Source organism: Vipera berus (genome assembly GCF_964194415.1).
Source record: "Vipera berus genome assembly, chromosome: 2".
Lineage (NCBI taxonomy): Eukaryota > Metazoa > Chordata > Lepidosauria > Squamata > Viperidae > Vipera > Vipera berus.
Window position 1 is genome coordinate 167,806,189 of NC_138203.1, and position 12,319 is coordinate 167,818,507.

The 12,319-nt window shown below is 40.6% G+C and overlaps 1 protein-coding gene across 1 annotated transcript; it reads right to left on the minus strand.

The window, feature by feature from the left end:
* Positions 1-188: 188 nt before the first annotated feature.
* On the minus strand, positions 189-11,172 carry EME1 (essential meiotic structure-specific endonuclease 1). The gene is made up of 8 exons (XM_081317987.1): positions 10,187-11,172; positions 9,978-10,105; positions 9,676-9,768; positions 6,136-6,248; positions 3,787-3,922; positions 2,862-2,977; positions 1,501-1,690; positions 189-383 (listed from the first exon to the last, which is right to left on the minus strand). The coding sequence occupies exons 1-8, from the start codon at positions 11,004-11,006 to the stop codon at positions 207-209; spliced, it is 1,773 nt and encodes a 590-aa protein (XP_081174113.1). The 5' UTR covers positions 11,007-11,172; the 3' UTR covers positions 189-206.
* Positions 11,173-12,319: the final 1,147 nt, after the last annotated feature.

A 12,319-nucleotide genomic window follows, 5' to 3' on the forward strand; every position in this document is an offset into this window, starting at 1 on the left:
GGAGAAACAACTTCAGTTCTTAATTTCTGGTTGCATTAAATTGTTTATCTTCATAAAAGGGTTTTAGGAAGATTTCCACAGGATAAAAGAATGAGAGTTTGGATTGAGATCCAAGCAGTAGCGTCATAAAAGTTTAATTTTAGGAGAAGCAATTATATTTTTAAAAGTTGCTTGAGCAGAGTTTTACAGAAATCCACACTTTAAGCTCAACCAGTAGCGTCCAGGGAAAGGTCGGGGTTATGAGAAGTCATCTGCAAATAAATCCGTTTGGAAAGGTCTGGACCAACTCGCCTCGTTGTCGTCGTCACTCCGTCACCACGACGGACAGGAACGTCTGCAAGAAGGTGGTGTCGTTCCTGCTCTGAAGCGTGACTATCATAAGCCTGGATGCAGCCAGAATACAAAACATAAGTATTTGCACATGTTCTGTTGGAGAGTTCATCATTGTTTTGAAATCTAAGATAAATGTCCCAGATTAGGCAGAAGATGGAAAAGGAAAGTAGTGTGAGGTTCGATTTCTAGCTCAGAAGCAATTATTTTTTCAACTTCATTCCATGGAAACTGGTGACACATGTTCTTAGAACAGAGGTCCCCAACCTTTTGGGCACCAGGACCAGTCACGTGGAGAGGTTTTTCCATGGACCGGAGGGTGCGTGGTTTTGTGTGCTGCCTGCATCTTGCGGATGGGGTTTTGCTTCTTTGGGCGGATCGGTTGCTGGCATGCCACGGACCGGTATTGGTTCATGGACCAGGGATTGGGGACCCCTGGTCTAGAATCACAGATGCATAGCTGACGAACAATAACGGGACCAACAAGTCAGTTCATGTTTCAAGGATGATACTGTGTCTACTTGCTTATGGAATAATCACTCTGTTTAAGCACAATTAAGTGTAACTTCTGAGTAATTACACAGGTAGTTCATTTTATTGTTCAAAGCTACAATGGCATTGAAAAAGTGACTTATGACAGTTTTTCACAAGACTGACAGCGTCCCCATTGTCATGTAATCAAAATTCGGATGCTTGACAACTGGTTCTCATATTTATGTCAGTTGCAGTGCCCCAGGGTCATGTAAATCACCTTTTGTGACTGACAGGTAAAGTCAGTGGGGGAACCAGATTCATTCGACAACTGTGTTGCTAATTTAACAACTGCAGTGATTCACTTAACTGGGGCAAGAAAAGATGTAAAATGGAGCAAAACTCAATAACTGTCTCGCTTAGCAACGTAAATTCTGGGTTCAATTGTGGTAAGTCAAGGATTACCTACACTTTTTGTCTATGGTTCTGAAGTACTGGAATGTCATCCAGCAGAATACATGACAAATAAGCAAACATCAATTTACTTCCAAAATCTAGGTTTTCTGTGTGAAACAATCTTTTTCTCTTGCAACCATCTGAGAATTTTAGCATGAGATTTTAAATTTCTTTCGCCAGCTGGATATGAGTTGGCATGCACATATCTAATACACCTTATTATAGAAATGCGTAAAGCCTTGCCTGCATCAGAAGCAGCGGAGAAGGGTACCGGGCTATAATGGCACTGGCCATCTCCAGACTGACTCGGTTGTATTGCTGAATCTGTCTCTTCCATACCTGAAGGAGTCCCTTTCCAGTGCGATCCACCTTCACACCTCTACACCAGTCTCCCTCAAGGCAGAAGGAGAAGCTGGTTTTATTTTTTTCCTTTCTACAAAAAACGACATGGAAGAAATGTGGCAAAATATTGAAACAAACCATCTCGGTGATGTTTCTGTTGCTCTGGAGATCAGAAGCTAGAAGAGGGGATCTTCATACAGATGCAACATCTGAAATCGGGCAGCATGTTTGAAGGAATGATATTTCAAAGCATCGGATGGCTTCAAAAGTTAAGCAGAAGATGGATTTCCAATATGGGCTGACTCATCTCTTTTTTAAAACATTTGGCAACACGTGCTTCATTACTTTGTGTATATCTTAATTGCCATATTTTGAGGCAAATAACCCCTTTCTTAAGGCATCATCTATCTACGGTGCGCAGCGACACCAAGACTTTCCTTGTGAAACGGACAAAGATGCTTGAGGTAAAAAATCAGAAATGAAATAAAAGTGGGAATGAGCTGTAGATTATGGCAAATGTGCCAGTAATTCACAGAATTTATTTATTTAATGGATTTTTTTAAGGGCTGCCGACTCAAAACAATTGAGTCTAGGCAGTATACAACAAAGAGAATAAACAGGAAAAAATAGCTAACATTAAAAAAAAGCAACCCAAAATATAAAATAGAAACCGAGCATGACAATGAAACAAAAAGAGTTTCTACTCAATTGATCCCAAATGTTTGTGGAAAATGTAGTTCTTAATGGCTTTTCTAAAAGTAATCACATTTGGGCCTGTTGTACGTCAGGGGAGATTGTTTTCAAAGCACAGAGGCAGCCAACAAAAAGTCTGCTGCTTAGATTCCATGAGATGGAGAAATTTAAAAAGGGAATCTGGAGCATGCCCTTCTCCTGGGGGGTATATAGGGTGGGCAGGTGTTCCTGGGAGAAGGTCTTCATGTCAGGTAGGGCTTTAATACTGATAAACCAGCACTTTGAATCATACCTGGAAGCCTCTTGGGAACCATGGCAGCTTAGCCATATCACATACGGTAGATATAATAAGCTTCATTGATCAGTCCATGCACTATTGCATTCTGGACCAACTGAAGCTTCCAGATGGTCTTCAAGGGCTGCACCATGTACAGCATGGTGCAATAGTTCAACCAGGAATGATTAAGGCACGGGTGACCGTGAGCAAATCCTCCTGTCCAGGAATGTATGCAATTGGTGCACAAGATAGCCTTAGATACTTACATATACTCTTTTGTTAACTCACTCACTTGAATGGGGCTTCAGCCACAGCCTTAGTGAACATATTGGCAAATTCTCCAAACTCCTTCCAGCTTGCAAGCACTTGAACCTGGACACCTGTGTGAAGCTGCAGCTCGACCAGAGCCTGAAAATGCAAAGATGAAACCTGAGGCTTATCTTAAAAAGAGAGACACCAGAACATAAGCTATTATTTCATAATGGATGGCACTATTTCCTTCAGAATGATCACTCTTCTAACTCTTCTGATCCAAAAACATTTCCTCTGTCCACTGTGGCTCAGAACATAATTACCTTTTTTTGACCTGCATATTTTGCTGTCCTTTTGAGTATGGCTTTATAAGGCAGCCTTTTCCAATCTGCCTTCCAGTTGTGTCGGGATCACAACTCCCCAAATGCCAAGCTAGCATGACCACTAGGGAAGGCACCAGTTCAGAAGGGACAATTCTGTGATTAGGATGAATGGGGATGGAATTAAAATTTTCCTGGAACCTAGAAATCTCTGTATAAGCAGTGTTCTTTTATAATTTAAGCATGCCATTTTAATGTTAAACAAAAGTAGACTTTGGAACCGATTAAACTGCTATTTAGCCAAGATCGGTTGCTTCTCTAATATCTGAATGTCATGATCCCTGGCATATCTGCCTCCTTTTTATCCTCCGTGCTTGACTTCCACTTCATCCTTCACTCATCCTGTCTTCCTTGCTGACTCCATCCTCCGTCTCCTCTTTCAATGTCTGCATTTACATTATTTAGTTTAATATTTGTATGTCATTGCAAGAACAGATATTTCAGGGTTCACTATTAGCCTCACATTGAGATTGAAGCCTGATTTGATAGCAGAAAACCATCATTTCCAGAAGAAGTAATCCCAAGGAAGAATCTGAGACATGGCTGAGAGCCAGCCACACAACCTTCTGCACCCCATTTACTTACTTCTTCCACATCCAGTCTAGACAATTGAGAAACTGGGTTTGTCTTCTCTTTCCGTTTCCTTGGCTTGCCTTCCTCCTGTGCCTTGCTACTTTGCTCTGTTTGCTGCAGCTTCTTTTGTGACTTGGGTTTCTGAGAACTGAGAACACAACCAACTTATTCATGTCTGAACCTGGGGTCCATTTTGAGGAGATGGAGGCACCATCTCTGGTTTTAAAACTGCAGCCCTGCACATGGAGGGGCAATGTTTGGAGAGATGGTAGAAAGTATTTGAATTCTAGTTGTGGTACTCTGCTCTAGATCTGCTTCCTAGTAGAAGTGTATTCCCAATATTTTAACGTCAGCTGCTGTTTAAGCTGCATCTTTCCATCAGAGCTTCTTCTGAGAGGTTAATCATAGTATCTGGCTAGCTAATCCACCGTCCTGTGCGCTCCCACAGAGAGGGCCTCCTCAGGGTGCCACTGCTCAAGGAATGTCGGCTGGTGGCCCCCAGGGGGAGGGCATTCTCAGTGGGTGCGCCAGCCCTCTGGAACAGCTTACCAACCGAAATCCGGATGGCCCCCGACCTCCGCACCTTCCGACGCGAATTAAAAACTTACCTGTTCCACCAGTCCGGCCTGGCCTGATAGCTCTAATTGGGGTCCCAGTTTGTATTTTACTATTGTTTTTTTCACTATTGTTCATTCTGTATGCCCACCTTATTCTGTACACCGCCCCGAGTCCCTCGGGAGAAGGGCGGTTTATAAAAACAAACAAATAAATAAATAAATAAAATAAATAATCCAATCTGCAGGGTTGGTACACTCAGGATACCTTCAGCTAAACAATGCCATCTAGAGCAGGGTTCCTCAACCTTGGCAACTTTAAGACTTGTGGACTTCAACTCCCAGAATTCCTCAGTCAGCTTTGCTGGCTGAGGAATTCTGGGAGTTGAAGCCCACAAGTCTTAAAGTTGCCAAGGTTGAGGAACCCTGACCTAGAGGGCACCCCAGGACTGTGCCTTCTCTGACTTCTGAAACGAAGTTCCCCTGAGAGTTGAACAACCCTCTACAGGTGTTTCCAAGGGCCCTAAAGACCAAATTATGGGATTGCAAGGCCCTAAAAGGAATCAATTATTAGGTAGGAAGAGGTAATAGTTTCAGATATTTGCTTTTTCCCCACCCTCTATATGCTTCCTGGTTTTTCCCTTCTTTGAGAGTGGACATTCTTATAGCAGCAATGTTTGCTTGTTGCTATCCTAATTTGGCTGGCCGCCATATTTAATTATCCCAATGTCTTACGGAGAAAATCATTGGAAAAATTGATATTTTAAAACCACCCTATACCCAAAGTTCTTTGAGCAATTTACAACAAAACGTGCTTAAAAAAACCCTTCCAAACTAAAATAGTTTGGGACTTTTTTTTCATCTTTTTAAATTTAAATTTAAAGATTGTACATGTGTAACATAAATTTAAAAAGATACACTAAAAACAATTTGAATGAAAATGTGCATGATAAAATGCAAAATGAACACACATATATAAACTAGGCAGTTGCCTGGTGGTCATCCCAAAACTGAAATGATTTAAGCTGCAATTAAAACACAACTGAAAGCTTAGGAAAACAAGAAGTTCTTCACCTGGCACCCAAATGCTGCTAGCTGGGGCAACAGTTGAGCATCTCAGCGGAGGGAATGGAGTCCCAACACAGAAAAAAAATCTCCTCTTAGTGTAAAGAAGCAGACTTGAGCCTTTTACAACTCATGGGCCACATCTGGCCCTTTGGCTTTCCATAGCCAGCCCGTGGCAGCAGCCCTTTGGTTTGGCTCTCCACAACTGTCCCAGTTTCGCATGTGGTCCCTTGGGAAAATCAGTTGTCCACCCCTGACCTAGAGAATGGCCCCATTAGATGACCTGAAGGCCTGGGTAGGTACATATGGGAGAAATAACCTGGGTTCTAAGCCATTTACAGGTTTCAGGTCTTCATTAAGCTTTTTAAATAGCAAACATCTGCAGTCCTCATTTTTTCTCTCCCTTTGGAGCTGTTTGCAAATTTGATACCGTGTTTTCCTGGAAACGGAAAGCCAAAGCCCTTCCTAAGATATGGCTTTCTACCGCAGTGGGAGAATGCCAATCATTGCTGGAGCTGCAGTAAGAATTAACTTTATAAAAAGTGTGGGGATAGAGACAGGGTAAGAATTTATGGTGTTTTAAGCAGAAATTTAACTTGAAGTGGCCTGTCAAGAACAGAAAGTATCCAATTTAAAGGATCAACCTATGTCTCTCTCTATATAGCAATTATATATACATACACATATATTACTACATTACATAATGCTATATAATATATAGCAATAAAAAATAAATTTTAACCTGAAGTGTTTTTCTAGTTCTGTTACTGCCAATGACAGTGTTTTCCCAGGAATTTTCTCTGTGATTTTCACCACAAAACTCTGCAGTGTTTCGGTAGGACCTTCCACCCTAGCCTGCAAAAATGAAAAAGAACAGAAAGGAGAGCCTTTAGTTTCTTGGCTGAAGCAAACACACATAACCCTTTCAGCCACTTAGATACAGATGATTTCTCCGTTTTCTGCGTTCGATTTCACCCCGCTGGGGATGAAAAAAAGAGTCGAAAGTCACCCCGATGAGGCGATGGAGAAGGAGGAGACCCTTGTTGATCACAGGAGGGTGGTGGCCCTTCCGTTTGATCCGAGGAAACCCTCCAAACTGGCAGGGAAAAGACTGGCTACATTCACGTGGCCAGTCAGAAGCTGCTGACAACTGAAGAAAATAAGCATTAACCAGCAACTTTTGAGCAACGTGGATGGAACTGGGTCAGACCCTATCCTCTCTTTATGACTTTAAGACTTTTTCCTGGGAAAAAACCATCCAAAGCAAAGAATCCTCCCCGATGAGAGAGGGAAGGGCAATTTCCACCCCATTCCCTCAGATAAAGAAAAGCGGTGAATTAATCACTTGGGGGAAAATAAGAGAAAATTACAAGATTAATTTAGAAGCAATACACATATATAACTTTGAAATTTGGGGATTAAAAGTGGTTTTTTTAAAAAGAGACTTAAAAGCTTGTAATATAAGTTTGGATGTAAAAAGCTGGAAGATGGAGTCAACGACATCTAGTGGCAAACTACAGCACTACAATTTATTATGCCTAAAGGAAACTTGGCTGGAAGCCCAGACTCAGATAAGACTCTTGTAGTTTTCAAAAGCTTTCACTTTTGAAGACTGCAGCTGAAAAAAAGTGTTTGGGGGGGTGGGTTTAAACCTTCTTGGGCTGCTTATCTGTGTGGCAGAGGCAATAAAATATTTTGAAACTGGCCTGCCTGGACTATGAATATAAATACTAACTGATTTTTAGAGTTGTGTCATGGAGCTATTTCCCAATAGAAGAAACATGCATTATTGATTGAGGTGATGCAATACTTTGGAGTATAAACCTTTGATTGATGAACAATTTTCAATTGCTCTTCTCTCTCTGGACAGAAAGGATGTGTTTTTCATTGGACAGAAAAATTTGAAAAATTCGAACTTTACTTATAATTGCTAAAGGGAGACTTAAGGATGGACTGATAGGCTGGCTGGATAATTAGGAGTTCAAATGACAAATGATTGAAATTTTTTAAATCCCTAAATAGATTGGACTATAAAGACTACATACAAAGACAAAATGGATCTTCCATACTTAGCTTCAAATGGTAAAAAACTATCCCTAACACCTGTCCCCAAAGTCCCCAGCTTGACATACCAACAAGAAAATGTTGATGAATTTCCGAAAGACATTTTTTCTATGTTAAAATCAATACAAGAGACAATTGCCTTAGCTCATGATGAGAATAAAAATAACACAAAGGAGATAAAAGAACAATTCTTTACTCTAAATCTACAAACTCAGAAAGAAGGAACTAGCAACTCAGAAAATAGAAGGAAAATCAGAGGAAAGAGATCTAAAGATGGAGGACCTAAAGAAAGGAATTAACAGACAGACTCAGACAAACTAAGAATTAGAAGACGTAGCGATAATATTGGAAATGGTAAGATATCTTACCTGTCAAGATCTCAGAACGCACTTGAGGATAAGAAAGAAGAGCTGATTGAATGGAAGATAGAGCAGTGAGGAGAATTGTAAGAAATTGGAAAAGGAGGTAGGCTGTTTAATGAATATCAATGGGCTGAGCATCCTTCCAAAAATACTTTAATCAAATTTTCTTTCTTATTCCAAACAATATACACAAAAATAGAGGAAGAATTATTTGATGATTCAAATGCATTGACTTGGAAAGTTAGTTGGCAAAGGAAGAAAGCTAGAGTAAGACTGAAGAAAATAGAGGTTTTGACCCATTAGATGGGATATTATACTATTAATCAGATATTTGAACGTGGCTGAGAATAGATAATTGTTAGAAATACAAGTATTATTATAACTAGAAAGATAAATCCTAACTAGAATATTATATTTTGGTATGAGAAGGGAAATATGAAAATGCTTAAGAGGGTTTGAATAAGGGAAGCTTTTGGTTATCCAAATATAATTTATTATGAGAAATTATAAGCAATAGAGACATTTTAAACACTGAAGGGAAATTACAATTTAAAAAGTGGGAAAAACAGGATAATTATTGAACAAATGGATATTAGGTGCAAATGCAATTAAGATATATTTTAGTTAGAAAATATATTTTAAACCAACATTATTGATATTTGGAAAATGTAACAAAGATGTTGATATTCAATTGTATATGTATTAACAACAATAAGTTAATATGTACCACTGAATTACTAAGTAAGGTTCTACACTTAGGCAAGAAAAACCAAATGCACAGGTATAGTATAGGTTGTATCTTGCTCAATAGTAGTAACTGTGAGAGGGATCTCGGAGTCCTAGTGGACAATCACTTAAATATGAGCCAGCAGTGTGCTGCAGCCGCCAAAAAAGCCAACACAGTACTAGGCTGCATTAACAGAGGGATAGAATCAAGATCTCGTGAAGTATTAGTACCACTTTATAATGCCTTGGTAAGGCCACACTTGGAATACTGCATCCAGTTTTGGCCACTACGATGTAAAAAAGATGTTGAGACTCTAGAAAGAGTACAGAGAAGAGCAACAAAGATGATTAGGGGACTGGAGAATAAAACATATAAGGAACAGTTGCTGGAATTGGGTATGTGTAGTTTAATGAAGAGAAGGGCAAGGGGTGACATGATAGCAGTCTTCCAATATCTCAGGGGCTGCCACAAAGAAGAAGGAGTCAAGCTATTCTCCAAAGCACCTGAAGGCAGGACAAGAAGCAACGGATGGAAACTAATCAAGGAGAGAAGCAACCTAGAACTAAGGAGAAATTTCCTGACAGTTAGAACAATTAACCAGTGGAACAACCTGCCTCCAGCTGTAAATGCTCCAACACTGGAAGTTTTTAAGAAGAGACTGGACAGCCATTTATCTGAAATGGTAGTTTCCTGCCTGAGCAGGGGGTTGGACTAGATGACCTCCAAGGTCTCTTCCAACTTAATTATTAATGGACCCAGGACAACACATTGTTTATTAAGTACTTACAATTGTAAAACTAGAAAATTAATAAAATATTTATTTAAAAAACCCCATTCCATTCTAGTGAAAACTAATTTTCTCCACATTCCTCCCTGAATTTGTGAAGTAAAAACACTGCAACTGATACACTCACAAAGACCGCTGGTTAGTTTTGCAGCCATCCATTTTTCATAATGAAAGAGAACATTTATCACATCTGAGTCTCCTTGCTCTTTATTGTACCATATGAAATCTAAATAATTATTTTAAGAAACATATGTTGTATGTTGTATTTAAGGGCAAGGTGGTGGGTTTTTTTTGGTTTTTTGGTTTTGAACTTTCAGTTGGACACTGCTAGACCAATGTTACCTGCTTGCTGTTGTGAATCATTGCAATGAAATCTGGGAGCAGCATTGGCACTAGGACATTGGGTTCTTCTATCCAATTGTCTTCTTCTTTAGCCTTCAGGCCAAAACATAAATTTAAAATAGGAGAGAGAAAAATATAAGGACAGCTACTATTAGTAAAAAGAAACAGCAATTGGGTCACGGGTAGGGTTCCTACGGAAGAAAAAATTAACTAGGAAAATCAATTTCTTTAATCAAAACTACCAAAACAAAGGATTGTGTGTGTGTGTGGGGGGGGGGGGGGGAAGACACATACTGTCATACCTCCGTTAGGCCAGTTTTCCTTCTCCAGGTGATGCTGCAGGGCACAGCCTGGCTCTCAATCGCATAGTTACTCTCCATTGACTGCAAAGCGACAAGGATCTCATCCGCACCATTAATCTGTAAGAGACCTATTGGAGGCTACAGTTCAAGATGGATCCCTAAGAAGGAGAAGAACATATAAGGAAACCAAGAGGGGGGGGGAAATGTACCTGGGTCTAACACTATCTGAATGTGTTTCAGACACTGCTCTGGTCTTTGGGCTTTGCGAAGTTGGGCCAAAACTGCTTTCCTCTGTTTCTCTTGTTCCTGAAGCTGCCTCTGACTTCCTTGCTCTTTGGTCTCCTGCAGGACAGCCTCGCAAACTTTGTCCAAGTCCTGATGGTTCTGTCTTGTACTTGTCTGAAGAGGAAAGGACTTCAGGCTCATTTGGTGAGTACCGTCCGGCATCTTCTTATCAGAGATGCAAATTGGAAGCTGGGGCGAGGATTGTGGCTTAGCATTCCACGAAGATACTTCCTGATCACTGCCTGACAGTTCCCAAGTACTGGGTGCCACGTTTTCTTGGAGATCTGAGTCAGCAGGTAGTGGCTCCTGCCAGCAAGCGGGCACCAGTTCTTCATCGCTGACAGGGGGCCTATTATGCCCAGGGGACTCTCGGCCACTCTTTGTTTGGATCCTAGTAAATGAAGGAGCAGTTGTAGAGGGTCTGGCTAGCAGCAACTTCCTTTGGAGCCTTTCAGCCAAGGGGACGAATATTTCCTCCTCCTCCTCACTCTCGCTATTGAGCTGCAGTCTCACATCTGTAGAAGCAGCCATCTTGACAGAATTGCATGGACCGTAGGGCTTTTTCCTGGCAGGTGAGCAAAAGAATGAATCCTCTGAGTCTGAACTGGAGAGTACAACTACCTGGTTCTCAGGAGAAGGCCGGATGCTGTTTTTTGGGTCAGGAGGTTTGTTTACAGGAAAGAAAACTGGTAGTTCCTCACAGTCACTCTCCTCCGGTTCTGAGAACATGATGTTTAGCTCCATGCACTGAAGAGACTGTGCTGGGTTGGAGTGGCATCTGAAGAAAAGAAGCAAACAGTTGAATTCAACAATAGAAAGTTCTCCCTCTTCAAAAGTCACATTGACCAGAGTCTAATGCTAGAAAAGAGTGAAAGCCAACTATGGGAGAGGGCAATCAAAATCAAGTCACCAGACCTCGGCATTTTTTCCTTCTATTCTCCTGCCAAGTCTATACTCCTGGATGAGGAACAAACCAGTCTGCCTACACTTCTGAAGTCAAGATAAGGAGTGTAAGTTTCCACATTGGGCTTAGCTAATGCAATGTCAAAGCAACAATCTTCAGTACAATTTTCCCCAAGTGACTCTTCTCCATGTGTGTTTATGATATAGTCCCCAAAATTTCCAATCAGCATAAACAATGCCCATGTTTTAAGAATTCTGGGAGCTGGAGACTGTTCATGTCAGAAGATAACTGATCACGTTGCTTGGGAATTCTGGATGCTATGGAAAAAAGCATTTGGACGATGCTATTGAACAGATCTGCTCTAAGGAACAGGAAGCAGGCACTTTCAATGCTTATCAATTCAAAGCCTTCTGTGGACTCCCCTGCTAGTTCCCAGGAGTTGCAGATGGTCTGACTACCCAAATGAAAAGATGTCATGCTTTCAGGAACTCAGCAATTAGTTATCCAGCCTTGGTTGCTAAATAGTTCTTGTGGGGGAAGGGGGGAACACCATTATTCCTTGTGGTCACTCTGGAACCTTCAAAGAACATCTGCAGTAGAAGAACGTCAGAAGTCTGTGGAGTAGACCTTTCCCACCACTGACTGGCCAAGGATTTAATAATTCATTACTGACATCTTCCTTCTACACTTTCAAAGGGACTATATTTTATCATTTATTCATATTACTTACTAATCTGTCCTCAGGGATTATACAATAAAAATAAAAGCCAGCAATAGAATTGGCAGAATAGAAAGGTCTATAGAGCCCCCTTCAAAGTGAGGGAGTCAAGTTTGCAGGGGAACTCCAAAATTCCATTTTTTGTCATTCCAAAAAATAAGGGGCCATCACTGAACAATTCTTCTGTTCATGCCTCTTCCAATCATTTGCCTGCCTGATGGTTTTTAATAACGAATCAGAATGGAAGATCTCAAATATCATCAGCATCCTATACTCCTGTCAGACAGAAAGACAACATATTTGTATTTTAAAAATTATAGCATTAATCTCCATATATTCTAATTATTTGCATTATGATATAATCCAAATATACTTACAAGAGAAAGGTTCATATACCATCCTTTCTTTGATGTGAAACAAGCAGGATTCTGTCAC